General features: G+C 43.4%; 4 protein-coding genes across 13 annotated transcripts in view; 2 read left to right on the forward strand and 2 right to left on the reverse strand.

The window, feature by feature from the left end:
- shank3b (SH3 and multiple ankyrin repeat domains 3b) overlaps positions 1 to 4,440 on the forward strand; it is a 24,981-nt gene extending 20,541 nt beyond the window's left edge. The window contains exons 28-30 of one of the 2 annotated variants that reach the window (XM_077500808.1): positions 88 to 114; positions 1,490 to 2,108; positions 2,251 to 4,440. In XM_077500808.1, the coding sequence (XP_077356934.1) occupies positions 88 to 114; positions 1,490 to 2,090 (628 nt within the window). In that variant the 3' untranslated portion in view covers positions 2,091 to 2,108; positions 2,251 to 4,440. Of the gene's footprint in view, positions 1 to 87; positions 132 to 1,489; positions 2,109 to 2,250 lie in introns of those variants that run through there. The other variant, XM_077500810.1, reaches the window with a different exon arrangement.
- On the forward strand, positions 2,301 to 15,262 carry tymp (thymidine phosphorylase). 2 transcript variants are annotated; one of them, XM_077500821.1, is made up of 11 exons: positions 2,447 to 2,465; positions 10,845 to 10,963; positions 11,183 to 11,306; positions 12,072 to 12,274; positions 12,346 to 12,444; positions 13,101 to 13,230; positions 13,307 to 13,425; positions 13,489 to 13,651; positions 14,215 to 14,442; positions 14,568 to 14,708; positions 14,802 to 15,262. In XM_077500821.1, exons 3-11 carry the CDS (start codon positions 11,189 to 11,191, stop codon positions 14,942 to 14,944), a joined length of 1,344 nt encoding a protein of 447 aa, XP_077356947.1. In that variant the 5' UTR covers positions 2,447 to 2,465; positions 10,845 to 10,963; positions 11,183 to 11,188; the 3' UTR covers positions 14,945 to 15,262. The 2 variants fall into 2 exon arrangements, with proteins under 2 accessions (XP_077356946.1, XP_077356947.1); XM_077500820.1 differs by lacking the exon at positions 10,845 to 10,963 and having other exon boundaries at positions 2,301 to 2,465.
- Positions 15,263 to 15,420: 158 nt separating this feature from the next.
- lsm8 (LSM8 homolog, U6 small nuclear RNA associated) lies at positions 15,421 to 17,247 on the reverse strand. The gene is made up of 4 exons (XM_077500824.1): positions 16,906 to 17,247; positions 16,191 to 16,231; positions 15,709 to 15,836; positions 15,421 to 15,627 (listed from the first exon to the last, which is right to left on the reverse strand). The coding sequence occupies exons 1-4, from the start codon at positions 16,934 to 16,936 to the stop codon at positions 15,537 to 15,539; spliced, it is 291 nt and encodes a 96-aa protein (XP_077356950.1). The 5' UTR covers positions 16,937 to 17,247; the 3' UTR covers positions 15,421 to 15,536.
- Positions 17,248 to 18,279: 1,032 nt separating this feature from the next.
- grip1 (glutamate receptor interacting protein 1) overlaps positions 18,280 to 20,779 on the reverse strand; it is a 30,629-nt gene continuing 28,129 nt past the window's right edge. For all 8 annotated transcript variants that reach the window (XM_077500813.1, XM_077500811.1, XM_077500815.1 and 5 more), the window contains 2 exons: positions 20,554 to 20,700; positions 18,280 to 20,488 (listed from right to left, as the gene is read on the reverse strand). In XM_077500813.1, the coding sequence (XP_077356939.1) occupies positions 20,201 to 20,488; positions 20,554 to 20,700 (435 nt within the window). In that variant the 3' untranslated portion in view covers positions 18,280 to 20,200. The remainder of the gene's footprint in view (positions 20,489 to 20,553; positions 20,701 to 20,779) is intronic.

Genomic DNA, 20,779 nt, shown 5'->3' on the forward strand with positions numbered 1-20,779 from the left:
TATGTGTACGCAAGTTTGTGCCTACCAGGGTGCGAGGTTGAGGTGTGCGTGTGCACTGTAACAAAAGTGTGGTTTATGTTTTTGCAGATGTGTGGACAGTGGAGAGAGAAAATCGTAGGTTTTTATCTCTGGTAAACATTTCTTGTTATCACTATAACATGCTAACATCTGCTAACCAGTACTATATAGTATCAGTCAGTATATATGATTGGGGTTTCAAAATTAGTGTGTTAATTTAAAGTTCATTTAAATTTTCCTTTTAATGCCACTAATTTTTTTAATACACAATTAATGACCGCCACGTACTTGGAAAGCATGTACTGGGGGAATTCCAGTTGTAACACAGCAGACATGTCTACATCAAAATTTAGCAGTCATAAATGTAATAGTAATGCATATATTTGTGGGCACTGGGTTCAAGTTGTATTTTACAATTTTAAAAATGTGCAGAATTTTACAAGTTACTTCATGTTAAAGATTAGATAGCTCTTAATATGAAAAAAAAAAATACACTGAGCTGTCACCAATGACTTACAAATGCAATTATGCCATCTAGTGTCCCAAAAAGTGACCTCAATACAAATCAACATCACACTCGTTTTTTTACAGTACATCTTTTTAATTTTAACTCAATTTTATGAATTATTCTGAAATTATTGTATCATTGATAAAAAGATGCAGCCATATTCCTGTTAGTTTAATTTTGTTTGCACTTATGTGAACAAGAATATGAAAACGTAATTTTTTTTAGAGTTAATTAGAACAGAAGCAAAATGTGCGATTAATCATGAGTTAACTATTGAAGTCATGCGATTAATTACGATTAAAAATGTTAATGTCCTGACACTCCTAATAAATAATAACAATAATAATAATAATAATAATAATAATAATAACAATAATAATAATAATAATAATAATAATAACAATAATAATAATGCATCAGATGTTTATAGCGCTTTTCAGGAGACTCAAAGACACTTCACAATGGATACATTATTCATGCGCTCACGCATTCACACTGCGGTAGCGGTAAACTAGCCACAGCCGCCCTGGGGCAGACTGACGGAAGCGTGGCTGCCAGTGTCTGACCACCACCAAACATTCGCACCATCCCATACATCAGCGCGAGTGGCACTGGAGGCAATATTTGTGAAGTGTCTCAGCCAAGGACACGAAGAACTGACTGACGTTTACCATCCGGCACGCCAAAGCTGCTTCCCTTCTCTTGACGTTGTTGATTTTCCTGCTTTTGCTGAATACGTTTTACTCTACTAACTAGCACTGTAGCATTTTAAAGAGACAGTCTAACCTCCGAAATTGTTCCGCTTATAGTTAACAACAAATCCTAAGCAATTCTGGCAACGAGTGCTATCAAGTCGTCGGACGTGGAACGCCTTCACTCTCAGGCTAATGTGTGTCATGCTGAGATGCAAACACCTGCTTGATGCGAACGCACTAAGATGCTAACAGTTACGTGATGTCGCAGGTTGTTTTCCAGTCTGGGCGAGCTGCACACCATCTCCCAGCGAGGATACGGCGCCACGTACACGGTGCGCCCGGGAAGTCGTTACCCCGTCACCCGCCGCAGCCCCTCCCCTTCCCCCTCCCCGTCCCCCTCCGACAGACCGCCGGGCCTGGGCTCTTCCCCCTCTCCCTGCTCGGAGCGCCCGGACCTGAGCTCGGGCCGCGGTCTGACCATCCTCAAGTCGTCCAGCTTAAGCCTGCCGTCGGAACCCAAGGAGGTCCGCTTCGTCATGCGCAGCGCCAGCGCTCGAACCCGGTCCCGCTCGCCCTCGCCCTCCCCGCACGCTTCCCCGTGCCCATCGCCCGTCCTCAGCGGCCCCCTGCTTGCGCTCCGGCCCTGGAGGCAGCGCCCGCTCAGCTTGTGGAACAAGTACGACGTGGGCGACTGGCTGGAGAGCGTCGGGCTGGCCGAGCATCGCCAGCGCTTCCAAGAGCACGAGATCGAAGGTTCGCACCTTCCCGCCCTTACCAAGGACGACTACGTGGAGCTGGGCGTCACCCGGCTGGGCCACCGCATCAACATCGAGCGGGCCCTCAGGCAACTGTTGGATGCCGCCACTTGACCACTGTCACCACCATAGGTCTACTATTTTGAGTCAACTCAGCTCTTTGATCACCAAGTGGGCGTGACATCCTTTCCGTCACAACCGTCGATTAGTGGTGATCAATTATCTTGATTGATGGTTGTGATTGAAAGTGTTTTTGATCACATTCGTTCATCAGGTCTGTGAATCGAGTCCATCAATCCATCAAGTCCATCACATCCGTCTGTCATGTGTGTTGATGAAGTCCATGCATTACGTCATCCTTCATGTCTGTCCATCAACATCATCATCATCATCATCATCATCATCATCATCATCATCATCATCCATCAGGTCCGTCCTTCAAGTCCATCCTTCACATCCGTCGACCAGTCGCTCATCGACGTTCAGCAAGTAAGTCACAAATCAATCGATTGTTTTTAACCGCAATGCTAACGTATTAGTTTAGCTCAGCCTGTGTAGGCGATCAAAGAGCTGATTTGATCTTTTTTTTTTCCCCTCCAATGATTATTATATATCCTGAACAATATTATTAGTCTTGATTTTGAATATTTCTGAATATAATGGACTCTATGCACGCAAGCACTTCGGCGTTGGTTGTTGGGTGGCATGTGAAAGTCCCTTTAAAGTGAAAAGGAAAGTGTCGTGTAAAATTGATGCGCCACAGTAAAGAGTGGTGTTAAAAGTACTGCCAAATTAAAATGGCTGAAAAAAAAAAGATTCAAAATGGTGAAAAGTCAAGCCGTTGTCTCATCTTTCAAATGCGCTGAAATCAAATGTCACTATTTACACCTGGAAAAATGTATGCTACTTTGATTAGCCTCTTCCTATGCTAACATGTTTGAACCGCGAAAATATGGTAGCTGGAGTAGAATCCCACCAGAACATCACAGGGCTTTTCCACAACGTGACAACGGGGTGCTCTAAAGTGGTCACGCCAGTTTGAGTCGTCGGTCCTCACACTGCCTGTTAGTGCGCGCACTCATGGTGAACAATGCGACACTCTAAAGCAACTATGTCAGCCTAAATTCACTGGCTGTTACATCAGCATTTTTTTTCTTGGCCGACAACGAGGCATTCTTCCCGAAGAGAAGATATCTCCACAACTGAGTATAGCATTGTTCTCAGTTTTTGTATGTTTCCAGCACACAAAACCTATTTATTAATGTATTTAGAAGGAAATCTGTGAATTCACTTGACAAATGCCGTCCGACCTTTCCACCGAAAATTGCCGTGCATAAAGTTCATTATCCTCGTTTAGATTTTATGAGCAATGATGTGCTAGTGTTGACATTATTCTACTTTCACCTTTTCCTTTGACAATGAGTTGAATGCCCTCGTCACCATGGCGACGTGCTGGAGTTCTTGATGACTTGTCAACCAGTGTGCGTGCGTGTGGGTGTGTGTGGGGGTGTGTGTGTGCGTGCGTGGGGGTGTGTGTGTGTGCGTGATACGTGTTGATTGGATATGGTGCTACATGTTGGAAGCCATCTGTACAGGAAGTAACTTCATCATCCTTAAACCAATTGCAGCAAATCAATCAAATCAATCAAAACGAGAAAAAAAAAAATCAACCATTCGGGCATCAAGGTCGTTCGAGGAGTTTCCACTCTGCCATGAGGTTGTTGGGTTTTGTTTTGTTCTTTTTTTGTTTTGTTTTTTACCTCGCCATACGTGGAAATTTCTGGAACATTTTCTTCTAGCATTCTGGTCACGCCAGTTATAAGGACTCAGTGCATACGTAAAGTATTTCACAGTGATAAACATTCACATGAAAAACATGAAAGTTAGTCAGTTATTCACATATTCAGTGAGTCTTTTTTTTTAATTATTATTATTATTGTGATTCCTGACTTAAATTTATTTATAATGATATATGAATAACTTCCAGATGCACTGCATTGCATTATCACCTTTTAGTATTATTTTTACAACGATGCTAACTAGCGTGTGAGCCACTTTTTCCACGCACACATTCAAAATGACACAAGCTAGCTTAGCTTATTTTAGCATAGCGTAGCACACGGACGCACCGGTTCAGTGACACACTTGAGTGTTGTTTACTGTTAGCACACCAGCTAACATGCTAACGGGCGCTAAGCTAATGTAAAGATTAGGATGTAGACTGACGATAGAAAATGTAGCTAAATAGTTATTCCTAAGTCATTAATAAGCAATAGACTGCTGGTGATGATGAAGTCCTCATATATCATCAAATTATCTCATGTAAGCGTATTAATCAATTGATTGAGTGATCGATTATTGGATGGCTTTGATGTTTCTTTGTGCTCTTTTTTTTCTTTCTTTCCTTTTCACACGCACACCAAACATGTTACATTTCTAATAAAGGCTCATTTATTACTACAAACTCCCACCCCTGACCTGTTAATGGCACACCCGCTGTAACAAAACAAAACGTGAGGTGGAAAAAAAAAAGTGTAACGAGAAGTCGTTGAACCTGAATCGTGAGTTTGATCGTTAACTTTGCTTGGAATTTGCACAAAGCAAAAATATTGTGAAGGAGAAGGGAAAGCATGTACAGTAAAAGACGATTCACAATATATATAAAAAAAAATCTGACCACAAACTCTACTCATTATCAAGTCAATGAAATAGAACACCTTTTTTTTTAAACAATGTTATAGAAAGCTGTAATCCAGACCTCAAATTGAGATTTAAACTTTTTTTCCCCCTCTCTCTCTTGCCCCAACTGACTACTGAGCAAAGAAATAATCTCATAGCTAATCTCTCAGGAAACCATATTAGTTCTGCTATTGCACATTGTACTGCCTTCTGGTAGAAGGGAAAATGCATGCTGATTAATATTAATAGTTAAAGCCTAATTTATGCCTCCACGTTTGCTCTCGAGTCGATGAGCGCCGTCGATCACATGATCGACGCGAGCCATGAATTTTAAGTGCTGCGTCGCTCGTGGCCGGCCGACGTGCACACGTCGCCAATCCTTGGACGCACGTTGGTGGCGGGGCGTCGCTCGCTTCTGATTGGTCCGTTCGATGGCGTTTTTTCTTTTTTTTCTCTCTCTCTCTCTCCCCGCCCCCTGCCCAGATAGTTTCCGTGAAGGCAACTGGCGGCGCAAATCGACTTCCCTGCTCGGAGACCACGGCTTTGCATGTGGATATGTGCCTGGGACGAGAGGCGGAAAACAACAATAAAATTTTTTTTTTAAAAACTGTTCGCTAAGCGCACGGCTGTTGTGTTTTGGCGAGTTTACGGCCGACACCGGTGCAAATTGGCAATAATTAATTGCCACGGTGATGAACTTACTCTCCCCCCGGCTTTGTTTCGTGTTTCTGAATTAAATTGAACTTCCTGAATCCGTCATAAAATGCAGAAGAATCGCCACTCTGTGGCGGCCCAGCCATAGTGACAGCGGGACTTGGTGTGAAACTCCAGCAGACACCGATGTGTATTGCGCACAAGTCGGAAGGCAAACGCACGAGCGGAGCTCCAACGTGACGCCTCGACGCGAGCCTCTCGCAGAAGCATACTGAGGCCTTAAGGCCTCAGTATACTTCTGCTTGAGGCTCACGGCGGAGCTCCGCTCCTGCGTTTGCCTTCCAACTGGTGTGCAATACACATCACAATACACATCGGTGCCGCTGTCGCTACGGCTGGGACGCCACAGGGTGGAGATTCCTCTGCATTTTATGACAAATTCAGGAAGTTCAATTTAATTCAGAATCACGAAACAAAGCCGGGGGGGGATTAAGTTCATCTCCGTGGCAATTATTTATTGCCAATTTGCACTGGTCTCGGCCGTAAACTCGCCAAAACACAACAGCCACGCGCTTAGCGAACAGTTTTTTTTTTTTTTTTTTTTAAGTTGTTGTTGTTGTTGTTGTTTTCCGCCTCTTGTACCAGGGACATATCAACATGCACAGCCGTCGTCTCTGAGCAGGAAGTCGATTTGCGCCGCCAAACAGTTGCCTTCACGGAAACTATCTGGCCGGGGGCGGGGAGAGAGAAAAAAAAAGAAAAAAAAAAAGCAGACTACGCCATCGAACGGACCAATCACGAGCGAGCTACGCCCCGCCATCTACGGCGTGCAAGGATTGGTGACGTGTGCACCGCAGCCGGCCACGAGCTACGCGGCACTTAAAATTGGCTCGCGTAGAATATGCGATCTACGCCGGTCATTAACGCGAGAGCAAACGCAGAGGCATAATGAGGCCTCAGTATACTTCCGCTTGAGGCTCACGCGGAGACGTTACGGCGGAGCTCCTCCGCTCGCTTCCAACTTGTGCGCAATACACATCACAATACACATCGGTGTCTGCTTTGGTTTCACTCCAAGTCGGGCTGTTGCTACGGCTGGGACGCCACAGAGTGGGGATTCCTCTGCATTTTATGACGAATTCAGGAAGTTCAATTTAATTCAAAAACACGAAACAAAGCCGGGGGGAGAGTCGGCTCATCACCGTGGCAATTATTTATTGCCAATTTGCACCGGTGTCGGCCGTGAACTCGCCAAAACACAACAGCCACGCGCTTAGCCAACAGTTTTTTGTTTGTTTTGTTTTTCTTTTTCCGCATCTCGTTCCAGGCACATATCCTTATGCACAGCCGTGGTCTCCGAGCAGGAAGTCGATTTGCGCCTAAACAGTTGCCTTCATGGAAACTATCTGGGCTAGGGGGTGGTGAGAGAAAAAAAAAAAAAAAAAAAAAAGTTGAGTACGTCATAGAACGGACCAATCACGAGTGAGCTACGCACCGCCATCTACGGCGTGCAAGGATTGGCGACGTGCGCACCGCAGCCAGCCACGAGCTACGCGGCACTGTCAAGGCTCTATCGGTGATCTTGCACGATCGGTGACGCGCATGCGCAGTAGATCGGCCGCTAACTACTAGAGGTGTGCAAAATTTCCGATTCTTAGATTATTCACGATTCGGCCGTGGAACAATCGAGAACGATTCACAAACGACCAAATTCCGATTATATAAATATGCCAAGGGAAGCGAAACTAAAGTGAACCGGAGCGAAAAGTACGCGGAACTGAAACGTAGTAGCGCGCGCGGTCTTCGGGACGCTTTTGGGACGGACCCGCCTCGAGATTCAAAACAACAACAAGCATGGCTGAGCTGACCAACCCACCTCTTCGTGAGATCAGACCTGCTCCGAAAAGGCAAACAACTTCAGGCGGAAGTATCAGCTAGCTGGCTGCAGTGCGTCGGTTAGCGTTCTACAGGGCGCCGCGCAGTGATACGAACGAACGAACAGAAAAGTAGTGGCTGGCGGTAATGGCGTCTGACTTTATTCAGAAAAGAGTATTGTGGTGGAAATGTATCACGCTTTTGAAAACAAATAGTTTTTAGAAGAAAAACGCTTTATTTCCGAGACCCCAGCCAGCTTGGTGGACTATTTTCCTCTCGTCCAACGCCGAAGTCAGTGCTGATCGCACACACGGGAGGTGAGGATCAAATTGAGATTCATGTTAAAAAACCCGAACGATCCCATTAATGTTTACACGTTCATGTTTACACAAGTTAAAAAGCAGAAAAGCACGAGTTTTTTTTTTTTTTGTACCTCTGAGAAACTTTAATGTTTACATGTTCATCTTTACACAACTTAAAAAGCAGGAAAGCACTGTTTTTTTTTTTTTTAGGCATTTGTATTGAAGTAGTAGTTCACATTGTCTTTCATTTATACCTCAGTGCACTTTTGAGTGGATAAAAATAATATATTTTTGCTCGGTGCTATGTTTTATTCTGTTGAAGACTGAATATACTTAAAAGCTGTTGTTACAGAATGAGGACTTGAGTATTTTATTTACTGTTTTGACCTGTTAACTTGATACTGAAATAGTAGTTTATTTAGGCCTGAGAGGACTTTTGTACTATTTTTGTAACTAATGTACGAAACATTAAAAGCACCAAAATACATTGTTTTTTTTCTGCTGCCTGGGGGGGAATCAATAATCGTTTTATAATCGAATCGTAGCCTCTGAATCGTAATCGCAATCGAATCGTGAGGTGCCCCAAGATTCCCACCTCTACTAACTACGGCATACACACTAGAACAAAATACCTTTATATGCCTATCACGTTCGTAAAAACATGATACAAAATTCAAAACAACTTATTGCTTGATGCATTAAAAATAAACTATTTTAATTCTATACGTTTTAAAGACTAGCACGTCCGCCTCCCAGTTCTGAGGACTCCGGTTCAAGTCCAGGCTCCGGACTATATTATTATTATAATTATTATATATTACCTAAATTATAACAATGAAGACTCACTAGGAATAAATGGGATCAAAAGTAAAACGTTCGTCTTTAAATCCTGTAGAATTAAAATAGTTTCTTTATAATGCATCAAGAAATAAGTTGTTTTGAATTTTGTATCATGTTTTTACGAACATGATAGACTTACACAGGTATTTTGATCTAATGTGTATGCCATAGTTAGAGGCCGATCTTCTGCGAATGCGCGTTACCGATCGTGCAAGATCACCGACAGAAGTCTTGACAGGCACTTAAAATTCATGGCTCGCGTCGATCATGTGATCTACGCCGGTCATTAACGTGAGAGCAAACTATAGGCATAAATCAGGCTTAAGTGGTTCAGCCGGCCGGCGAGGCTTCACACGTTCACATCATTTCAGAAATGATGCGCGCCAAGGTACAAGCTTCGTGGAAACGCCCCTCCCATTACTCAACACAAGTTTCGGAGCCTCGGCCCATTTCGTCCCATCACTATCTGTAAGTATATTATTCTGAGGAGTCTTGGCCTGCAATGTGTTATTGAATCGGACGTTTATTTTTTTTAATATATTTTTTTTGTGTGACATACGTTACTAGGCGCTAATTAGCATAGCGTTTCGATGGTAACACCCATGTAAACTAGCATTATGCTAACAGCTATTAACGGTTCCGTTTTGTAGGATTTGCAGCTACATTTAGTTGTAGTAGTAGTAGTGATCGCTTGGCCACTTCGATGGCCGTTGTGACCAGTCGTCTGAAGTTGTCTTGATCCTGGGCTCAAAGCAGAAGGTTGGAAAGAGGACAGGTGGCAGCAGTGAGTCTTGGGCGTCCTGGGGGGGCGGCGCCAGCCACGAGGAGGAGAGAGGGATGCATCAGCGAGGAGTTGTTTTGCGGTATTGAGTCATCAAGGCGGGCCACGTGACCGAGCAGATGAAGTCGCCGCCTCTTGATGAGGGATTTTTTTTTTTTTTTTTTTTTTTTATTGTATAATTTTAAGTTAAGTTATACAAAGAACTTACTCCGGTCTCCTCCCACATTCCAAAGACATGCATGGCAGGTTAATTGGGCGCTCCGAATTGTCCCTAGGTGTGCTTGTGTGCCTGGATGGTTGTTCATCTCTGTGTGCCCTGCGATTGGCTGGCAACCAGTCCAGGGTGTCCCCCTCCTGCTGCCCAGAGCCAGCTGAGATATGCGCCAGCTCCCCCCGCGACCCTTGTGAGGAATAAGCGGTCAAGAAAATGGATGGATATACAAAGAACTTGAGAACACTACACACACACACACACACACACACACACCCACACACACACACACACATCCTTGTACATATATCTTTGTGGGGACATCCATTGACATAATGCATTTCCTAGAGCCTTACCCTAACCGCAACCATCAAAAATGATTGCCTAAACCTAACCCTTACCCTAACCCCAACCATAACCCAATTCAAACCTAAACTCTAAAACCAAGTCTTGACCTTCAAAAAGAGGTCTTGCAAAGTGAGGACCGGCCAAAATGTCCTCACTTCACAAAAATGTCCTCATTCTGTTGGATAAAGACGTATTTTGGTCCTCACTATGTATTATGTACAAGAACACACACACACACACGTTATTAATACAAAAAAACAAATACGCCAGGGGGATACTTAAGTAAAACATTTAAAAAAAAAAAGAGCATAAAACCACAGTTCTCATAGCTTTCTTGTTTGTAGAGCTCAACATTGTATTAATGTATTCTTTGGTTTCCAATCCAAAATTAAAAACATTGTCTTGAATGACTAACTTTGGATTTGTGTATATGAAATTTAGCCAAAATAATTATCAAGTTAATCATAAACATTTTTTTGTTTAGTTCACTACCTCTTGATGAGGGTGGAGACCGGTATTGGGTTTCCTGCCCTGGCGTAAATAGTCTCGTTGCGGACGAAATCGTACCAGCGGACGCGCAGAATATTCTGCAAGCAACACCTGTGGAATGCGTCTAGGCGGCCGAGAGCGTCCATGTTTCGCTGGCGTAGAGTAGGACCACAAGAAACCTGTTAGAGTAATGACCTCTGATCCCAAAATACGAGAGGAATAGAAGTGAAATGTAGTCATTTTAGACCTAACTGAAAAAATATTGAGCCGTATCTCATCCAAAAGAATGGAGAAATGAATTACTACCAGAAATGATTAGCCTCGATCGGACAGTTTCTGATGCTAAGCTTAGCTTATAGACGCAGGGACATTTTAAGCTCAAGCGTTGGCTCAAGTCGAGTCTGATGTGTGTGCGTGTGTGTGTGAGAGAGAGAGAGAGATTGTGTGTGGTGGTTTGTGTGTAGTGGGAGTGTGTGACTCTACAAACTCGTCCGCCGGAGGCGCGAACTCGTTAATGAGGGGGATGCTCACATACAACACAATCGTCACTCATTAAAAGGATATTCAGGTCATTTTTTGTTTTGTTTAGTTTTTTTACGTAATGCGAATGAGGATCGTGATTGAAAATCAAAAGAGAGATAAGAGAGAAGTTGCTGAATTTGAACTGTGAGTTGATTGCACTTGACCAGGCCCCTTCCGCTGCCATTGGCCGACTGACTGACGACCTTACATGTAGTTCAGGGTTCGCCGCTCACAAATCAACATCTGTGCTCTGTTGTCGAGGGGAAAAACAAATCATAAATTTCGGGTGAGTACTGTTATTACGCTTGTTTTTTTTTTTTTTTTTTTTTTTTTATATTTAAATGGGATCGTTGACATCATTTTTGCTTATGCTGCCTGCTGGGATAAACAACTGCGAAGCCAAGCCATTTATTTATTTTTGCATCTCTTTCCATCTTTAGACAAACATCTTAATGATTGCTGTACAGTTGAGTTTGATGTGCGTGTAACTGTGTGTCCACGCCAGGTGGCCATGTTGTCCATTCCGGACCTGATCAAGAAGAAGCGGGACGGCGGAACGCTGAGTGATGGTGACATTAAAACCTTTGTGAAGTCGCTGAGCTGCGGAAGTATCCAGGACTGCCAAACAGGTCACAAACATGCCCTTTAGACATTTATTGTTTTTTATATATCACAATTCAATTTGATTTGGATTCTTTCAGTCACAATTAAATTTTGTCATGACTGAGTCATGCCAGGGTTATGTTTTGGGTCATGCCAGGGTTATGTTTGGGTCATGCAAGGATTATGTTTGGGTCATGGCTGTGCTTTGTTTGGGGTCTGATGCAATCAGCATGTAACAGCAACTAGTTTCAACTGGTAATACGCTATTTGATGTCAGAAGCTATTTGATGTCAGGAATCTTTCATCTTTTTATCTAGTCAACAGCCAATCAGATAATTCCATGTCAGTACTGTTACCCACATGTCTAGCCACAACCAATCAGATCGATTCACTGTCTATATAAGCTGTCTGAGAAGTGCGTGTTTATTACCTCAGACGCCTCTGTGCACCGCCCCCCCCCCCCCCCCCCCCCCCAAGTTAGCTTAGCGTGACGTGATTCTTGATACATTCTCGTTGTTTCTCGTCTAGTCTAGTTTGTTCTACGCCTCTCGATGTTATGCGAATAAAGTGTTAAACTCTTATTTGTGTCTTGCGCTTTTGGGGTCCAACCTCAGCACATAACAAATTTGATTCTGATTCCTTTCTGTTATGATTGTTTCGATTTAATTCGATTTGGATTCTTAATGATGCGGGCGGGTCCATTCAATTTCAATTCTGCTGGTTACGATTCAATCCATTCTGATTCCGACTCCCCTGCTATCGATTCATTGCTATTTGTCATCTTCCCTTAGGCGCCATGCTGATGGCCATCTGGCAGCAGGGCATGGACGTTCACGAGACTGCGACACTGACCAAAGAGATGATGCTGTCGGGGGAAATTATGTCATGGCCCCGAGAGTGGGCGGGGCTTGTGGTGGACAAGCACTCCACGGGCGGTGTGGGCGACAAAGTCAGCCTGGTGTTGGCGCCCGCGCTTGCCGCCTGCGGCTGCAAGGTGAATCAGTGCTGACTTTTCCGCTCATTCCAAAATGGATGAAATGTATTTCTTTAATGGTTTCTGGCCAGGTACCCATGATCAGTGGGCGGGGCCTGGCCCACACCGGCGGAACACTGGACAAACTGGAGTCCATTCCTGGTTTTAGCATCCACCAATCGGCTGAGCAGGTACCGTCATCAAGTCATGCTGAATGTTTGAGAATTTCATATTTTGATTTTCAATTTTGAGTCATTGATTTTTTTATTTATTTTTTTTACACTGTTTGGAAATCTTTGCATTATTATTAAGATGATGATTTTTTTTTATGCCTCGTTATTTTATTTATTTCTTTAATGAATTATCTATAATGAAGTATGAATTATTTTTACACTGAATTCATGTTAACTATAAAGAACAACTATGTGCAACAAATGTGATGGTTGTGAAAAGTTTTAGTGCCATCTGAATTTCAATTTCCAATTTTTGCATGTCCAATTTCTTCTTTTATTACAAATGTATTTTATTTATTATTTATTTATTATAATTTATTTTATTCATTATTAATTAATTTATTTGTCTTTACTCTCATTTTTTTGCGATTACATTACTTAAGCAGAAATATTTTTAAGGAATTTACACAAAATAATTTTACATCCAAACCTATTTATTTATTTAGAAAATTTATTTTTATTTGGTTTCACAGATCCAAATCAACAATGAGTAAACCTTTCACGTAATGTTACACATCACAATTCTCTCAATTACCTGAACAGGTATTCACCCCTCCAATAAATTCAGATTAAACAGGGATTTCCGCAAAGTTTTGCACTTGACTCTTTGTCAGGTGCGAGCCATCCTGAGCAGCGTAGGCTGTTGTATCGTGGGCCAGACGGAGACGCTGGTTCCCGCCGACCGCATCCTCTACGCCACGCGTGACATCACCGGCACCGTGGACAGCCTGCCGCTCATCACGGGTATATAGCGCCCTCGCGCTCCAACCTACCACAAAACATCCGCAATAACCGGACGCCCGCGTTGTCTTCCGCCCAGGCTCCATCATCTCCAAGAAAGGGGCCGAGTCGCTGATGGCGCTGGTTCTGGACGTCAAGTTCGGCCAGGCCGCTCTCTACAAAGACTTGCGCGGCGCCAAGGAGCTGGCGCAGCTCCTGGTGAGCCCGATTTGCTTCGATTCCATTTGGAGTACGAGTGTCTTCAGCGCCGCGCTGTTGCAGGTGAAGGCGGGCAACGAGCTGGGCATGCGCACTGGCGCCGTGCTGAGCCGCATGGACGGCGTGATCGGTCGCAGCGTGGGAAACAGCCTGGAAGTCATCGAGGCTCTCGACGTGCTCAAGGGGGGCGAACAGAAAGACCTCATGGAGCTCGTCACCACGCTCGGTAAACACACTTTTGCTATTAGTGCACGCAAATTGGTATGTACCAGTCTTCGTTCGTAAGCCTAGTTTCCCTCCCTTTGCTAACTGTAGGAATAATTGTAAATAATACGTTATCATACATTTGCTGCAATGAAGAACTGCTTCTGCTTGCAATGAAGAATGCTTTGCTCAAGACGCTGAAGAACCACAACATCTAATGCAGCAGAATGGTTCGAGCCAATCTGCTGAGGTCGCCTGTTTTCTGTTAAATTATTGCAAACTTGACCACACATGTACTTAGCAATCTTCCACTCACATGCACAACACATAGACAAACAAGTATACTGTGTTATGCCTTGCATTTGCATTTTTAGGGTTGGAAACTTTTAGGGTCGTAACTAGGGGCGTGGCCACGTGGAAACCAAATAAAAAGAGAGCGTGAGGAGAGGATTCTTCAGGGAGTGCAGGAGTGAATTGTATCAGTTAGTTCCTCTCCTCTCGGCTCGCGAGCCTTGAACTGAGTGTCTTCTCAATAGATGTCAAACAGGTAAACCTGGCACTAACTAGTCCAATTGTCTCTCTCAGGCGCCCTCCTGCTGACCATGACGGGTCTGGCGGCCGACCAGTCAGAAGGCAGACGCAAGATTTCCCAGGCTGTGAGTGGCGGACACGCTCTGCTCAAGTTCCAGGGCATGATGGAGGCTCAGGGCGTCGCCAAGGAGACGGCGAGGGCGCTTTGCAGCGCCCACACTGATTACTTCAAGATTCTGAGGAAAGCTAAGCATCAACTTGACTTGACCGCCAGCCGTGATGGTAGAAACTTCAATTCAACCGAGCTTCTATTTTTCCACGTTTTCTTCTTGATTTTACATCCTAACCCTAAAATAGATTCATTTAATGTTTTGGGCATATTGTTAATATTATTGATTGCGTTTTAGGTGTGCTGGTGGACGTGGATGGTCTGATTTTAGCGGAAGTGCTTCATAAATTGGGTGCGGGGCGTTCCAAGGCTGGACAGCCTGTTAATCACAGTGTGGGGGCGGAGCTATTGCGCTCTCTTGGCCAGAAAATCACCAAAGGTGGGCTTCCGACTGCTGCCTTCAGACTCACGAAAAGAAGCTTTCGGCTTCAGTCTCAGTCAACGTGAAGGATTATTTTATTTTTATTTTCAGGCACTGCCTGGCTGCGAGTCCACTACGAGGAGCCGGCGCCCAGTCCGGACCAGATCGAACGACTGCAGAGCGCTCTCGTCCTGGGATCGCTCGCCGATTGGCAAAGGCAAAGTTTGGTGCAAGAAGTGATACTTCCGGTTTGATGTGCCGCATTCAAACGGATTTAAGGTCTACTTGTTGCCATGGTAACTCTTCAAAACAACAGAATGGGCTGGGGGCAAACTTTTGTTTTTAAATCTGCCTGCTTAGGGGGGGAAAAAGGCTCAAATGTAGATTAAAAATGGTTGTTTTGGTAATTAAATCTTTTTTCTATTTATGATTAATTTATATTAACAATTTAGTAAAATTAAATTGCTAAATGTACAGTATCTTTATAATGAATTTTTACTGTAAGTTTATTTTAATGACATTTGTATTTTGAATCAAATTGTTATAAACGAACCAATAAAGTGAAAATAGTTCAGTTTTTCCTCATTTTTATTCATAATATAGTCATAAGCAAACCATTTATTTAATATACATTTAACGATGTATTGTGAACTAATTTTTACGATAAATCATACACAATTTTACACTTATTTACAAATTTAATAAGATAAAGGAATTTAAAAAAAAAGCATCTTGTCCATAATTAAACTTTATTAAAGCATTGAAAGCATAAAACATCACTTAACAGAACATGATTTCGTATAAAACAAATAATAACAATAAAACAACATGGTGGTGGTTGGAAAATTAGTGGACAACCGAGTTGAGGGGCTCGGCTCGGATGTTCCCCAGATCCAGCGTGGAGTCCGTCTCCTCGTCAATCTCGCCGATCACAGCGCTGGCCAACGCACAACAAAGTAAGATGGGGATCACAGCACACGCACGCACAAATGCACACACAACATAAACGATGACGTACACGTTGTCTCCCCGGACGATGTAAAGTCCCAGAACCACTTGCTCCACGCCCTGACCCGAGCTGAACACGCGTTCGTGACTCTCATCCAGGATCAAGTTGATGGTCTGGTCGAAGCCCTTCAATGTGCCCTTAAACGTACATTACATCATATTAGCACAATAATAATACAATCATCCACGAATGCAAAGTGGTCCCCAAAGACCGGGCGGCCGCATATGCCACTTCGGGTCGGGCCGTGACAGACTGTACAGTCCTTACCTACTATTTGTGTCTACTCGTGTCCTGAGCATTAGCAAGCACTCGTGAGAGTTAGTGTGGGTGCTTAGCTTAGTTGTAAGCCATATATTTTTAATGGTAATATAAAGATTTGCAACCATATTTAACATGTTTTGGGACATAGTATGACCTAAATTTACGATTTAAATTAAAAATACAAATATATACATTTTTCGAGGAGGGATGTAACAGCTTTAAAAACTCACCACGATCATCCTGCCGTCTGACGTCACAATGGCCACTGTACCTGAGACAACAAACACGGGGGATTAAGACATTTGAAAATTTATTTTGAACAATTTATTATTAATATTTTAATTTATCTTGCTGAGTTTTATATTTATAACTGTAAACGTGTAAGTCAAAACCTATTTGTTTTTTCTGTTTTTGAAAGAGATAGATGTATTTACAGTCCATCGCTACTTCCAAAAATAAGAAGGCTGTCAAGATCTTGATTTTGTGTTCCCATTTTGGTGTTTTTAATATTTCTTAGGCGTATCCCCCCCCTCTTTTCCTTTACTGTTATTGTGAGATTGTTGTGTATTGTCTATGATGATTATTGTTTGCTTAATATTTGCCATGTTTGGCTTTTGATTTCAATTTGTTGAATAAAGCAATAAAAAAAACCCGGGTGATTTAAAAAAACAAGCAAAAAACGCGTCATTCATTCATTCACGTGACCTGCACGCACAAATACATTTACGTCGAAGATACGTGATGACTCCAGGTGTGACAACCACGCCGCACTGGGAAATATGTTAAATACTACGTTTTAACATGATGAAACAAATATTACTAGTCACCATTTCGAATATTTTGTTCCTAAAATGAGCACAAGAAGAAGTGAACCAAAGGCGCTAGATGTTATTCATCAACAAAGCGCATGCGAACTAGCCAGCTAGTTAGCTCGTAGTAGCGTACGGTTAATGTAGCTCTCCAGCGCAGTGGACATGCTGCTCCTTCCTTGCGCTGTTGATCCAGCGGCCGGCTCGATCAATAAAAAGCTTGGATTTCTGCTCGAATGACAACAACAACAACAACAAAAAGGGCGCAAGACTAAGCGGAGCCTGTGTGAAATAGCAACAACGAAGCAAGCAACAGAAACTGCAAGAATCGGCCGCTAGGTGAGTACGTCACATCCGCTTCGGTCACGCGCGCTCGAGGCGCTACCTGTTGGAATTATTTTTATAAGAATATTGAATATAATGATAATAATGGGAACTGTACTATAAATGTAACAATAGTAGTAGTTGTGAAAAATAAAAGCCAAAAGACGCGTGCGTCACGTCACTTCCGGTTGCGTCACAAGCGTGCCAGCCTTTGAATTTGTATGAAAAAAAAATCGCACGAAAAAATAAAATAAAAAAATCGCACTTAATATAGTAAAGGTGGGCTGAGTATTTTGGACTTTTCAACTCTTAATTACACTATTAAAATTAATGTCTTAGGCAATTCATCAAATGTCCAGCATTTATGTGGAAAGTTTTCCCCAGTATGTTTTTTTTCCGCTGGTTGGTGGGCTGCTGCTGATTATTATTATTATTATTATTATTATTATTATTATTATTATTATTATGCACCTGCAACGCTGATAAAATTCCCTTTAAGTTGTCCTTATTCCATAAACAAATACTAATGGAGCTTAATGTACAAACACAAATTTACAAGTCCTCATAGATGGTTTGACAATTGTATCTTATCGTTGATTCAACTAGTTAACCAAAATGGACAACTTAATACTTATTCAGGAAATGTGCAAGAAGGAGGGAGATGTGAAAAATATTTCTTCATGTGATTTTTTTATTTTATTTTTTTACCTGTAAAAATGTAGATATTTGGTTAATGTGAGATTAAGTGTAATGGTTTGAATCAGAGGGGAAATGTTGAAACAAGTTCTTGATATGACACTGATGCTGCATTCGAGGAACGTGGGAATGCAGACGTATATCACATGGAATTTCCCATGTAAACAATGTAAACAAAGATGTCTGATTCCGATAAATTGTTTGTTGTTCCGGGTTAACACAGACAGTCCAAATCACGTTAGGTTACATAAAGTTACCATAACTGAATAGATAAATGTGTTCATAAGTGTGTAAATTATATTTTGTCATTCATGGTCTTTGTGTCTACTTGTGTCGTCATTGTCAAGTGACGTCAAATTTAAGCCGGTCGGTCCTGTGCACACTTCTCAGTTTGAAGTCGGAAAAGTCTTGACTTGTCACCTCCCTCGAATGCAGCGTGAATCCTCCTCAACAATTGACACAATAAATTCCAAAGTGTATGGTAAAGGTGTCATGAGTAGTTGGTGTTTATTGTTGCTCAGTCGTCATCCACACAAAGAAAAGGTGGAGACAGCAGGACACACAGCAGGAACATCATGCTACCAAAGTATGAAATTTGTACAAAAATACTTTACATCGTCAGTTTTCCTGAAACAAAAGACGCCGGTTCACTTGTTTACTCGTTTGTTTGGTTGGTGAAGCTACATGGAAGTCAACACTCCTTTTCCAATGGCAGTGCAATGCGCGTGTGTGTACACACACCGTGTGTGTGTGCGTGTGTGTGTATGGCTTTATGGCGCGCATTCTGAAGCCACGCCCCCAAGGCCCCTCGGCTCCTTTCCATTGGTGGATACTGCTAACGCTAACTGTTTTTCATGCTAATGAGCTAGCCCTGTGTTAGCCTTGTGCTAAGTATCTTGTTAGCCACAAGCTAGCTGTGTGCGCTTTGTTTGCTAGCCACTAGTGGCCGCTGTGCTTCAAACAGCTTAACGGCTAACCGAAGTCAAGTAGAAGAACCAGTCATACCCAAGCAATCAAAACTCGTCTCTCTCGAGCACAGAGCAGCATTTTTTTTTTTTTGGAGGCTTCTGATTGGTCTCTTATGAAAATGTCGACTTCCTAATGAGGCAAGAGCGCTAGCAGCTAAATGTTGACGTCATACACGTGTCACAACATGTTTTCTAAAATGTCTGAATGTTGTCATGGAAACGATGTTGACGACGAGGACTCAACCTTTTGTTTTCTATTTCTTTTTTTTTTTGGACATATTGTGAGGTCCAGTCGTCATGGAAACAAACAAACAAACAGAGAAAAGTGACAACAGTCAATCAAAAACACACAATTGATTAGCATAATTGATCACAGTTACTGGAGGGAGGGGGCGGGGTCATGCTCATTGGAGAACCAATCACAGTCTGGCGTCGTTTTTTTTTTTTTTTTTGATTGATTGGTTCCAGCCAATCTGCTGAGTGTGCCATCCTGCCTGCCAGCCTATTGGCTGAGGGGCAGTGAGGGGCGGGGTTGACAGGGTTCGGTGGGGAAGCCTAGCTGGCCATAGACAAGGATGCGCGCACACACGCACACTCACACACACAGTGTGGCCAGTCAACGTGTGTAAACATTAAAAAAAATATTTAAACTGCTCAGTGTCCGTCAGTGTCATCATCATAATTATTATCATTATTATTATTTTTTTTTCTTTTTTTCCCACAAACTTCCCTCCAGGAGCATTTTCATGGCACACAAGTCCGACTCGGATGCGCCAATTACAAATCCGTCCATCAGTGGTTGGTTGTCTCCGTGGCGACGGCATGCAGCCAATCGATCGGAAATAGCGACCCATTATTAGTCTTTGTGCCGCTGCTGTGCTTCTGTTGAAATTCTTCTTCCTTGTCACACCCGTAGACCACGACCCCGAGGACTGGGGAGTCCGGTTGGGGGTCCGGTTGTCTTGGGAATTGGGGATAAGGAATGTGATTGGGACCACGATTGGCCTCAGCGTCAGTTGTGAGCTCGGGACCGGGATTAAGACTAGCGTCAGTAGTGAGATTAGAATTTGGACTGGGATCAGCATCAGTAGTGGGACCTGGATTTGGTGTCAGATCAAGATCAGTAGTGCGATGGAGATGAAGATTTTAAATGGGATCAGGATCAGTAGTAGGATAAGGACTGGTTTTAGGACCAGCATCAGTAGTGAGACCAAGAATGGGACAGGTAGGGATTCATGATATGTCATGAAATTGGGATTGGAATTTGGATCAGGATTAGGGTCTGTAATACAACCTGGATTGGGATCAAATCAGGAATGGGATAAGAGGCTCCAGTGGGATCAGGATGAGGACCAGGAAGTGTGCGTGTGCTTTCAGGCTGCTTTAGCAGGTCAAGGTTCAGAGGTTGTGTGTAGCACCAAGGGGGCGTGGCCCATTCCATCCCTATACGGACGTGTTGGTGACTAGCCCCGCCCCCAGGCTCACCCCCAGTCCGTCCCCGGGTTTCTTCCACTTGATTGGTGCGTCGTCCTCGCCCGCGTCCTCGTGCGCCTCCTTCTTACCGATGGGCCGAGGGGCGTGGCTGTTGTCGGTGCCTTCCGTGTGATTGGTCAGCGGGTTGGCTGAGGAGGCGGGGTTTCGGCTGATGACCAGATCCAAGCGGTTTGACGACTCTGCGATGAGCGGAACCACCAGGCAGCAGTCGAAGTCGCGAGTGCGCACGTGGTTGATCTGAAGACGAAAAGGTGACGATTTTGCGACGCTGGCAGCAGCGCTCACATTGCATCGGCGCTTACCTGCAGGAGGCGGTCGTACGCTTGCAGGCCTCCGCGCTCTGCCGGGCCGCCGCAGCGGATGTTGTTGACGTAAACGCCGCGATCCAGGACGCCGTCTGACACGCTGAAGCCGAAGTCTTCCAAGTCGGAGGACTTTTCCAGAGTCAGCTGCAACGCGTATCAATCAAATATCAAATCAATTATATGATTGTTGATAGATTAATTGATTCTAAAACTATTCGATAGT

The sequence above is a fragment of the Festucalex cinctus genome, chromosome 16, assembly GCF_051991245.1.
Source record: "Festucalex cinctus isolate MCC-2025b chromosome 16, RoL_Fcin_1.0, whole genome shotgun sequence".
NCBI classification, from domain to species: Eukaryota; Metazoa; Chordata; class Actinopteri; order Syngnathiformes; family Syngnathidae; genus Festucalex; species Festucalex cinctus.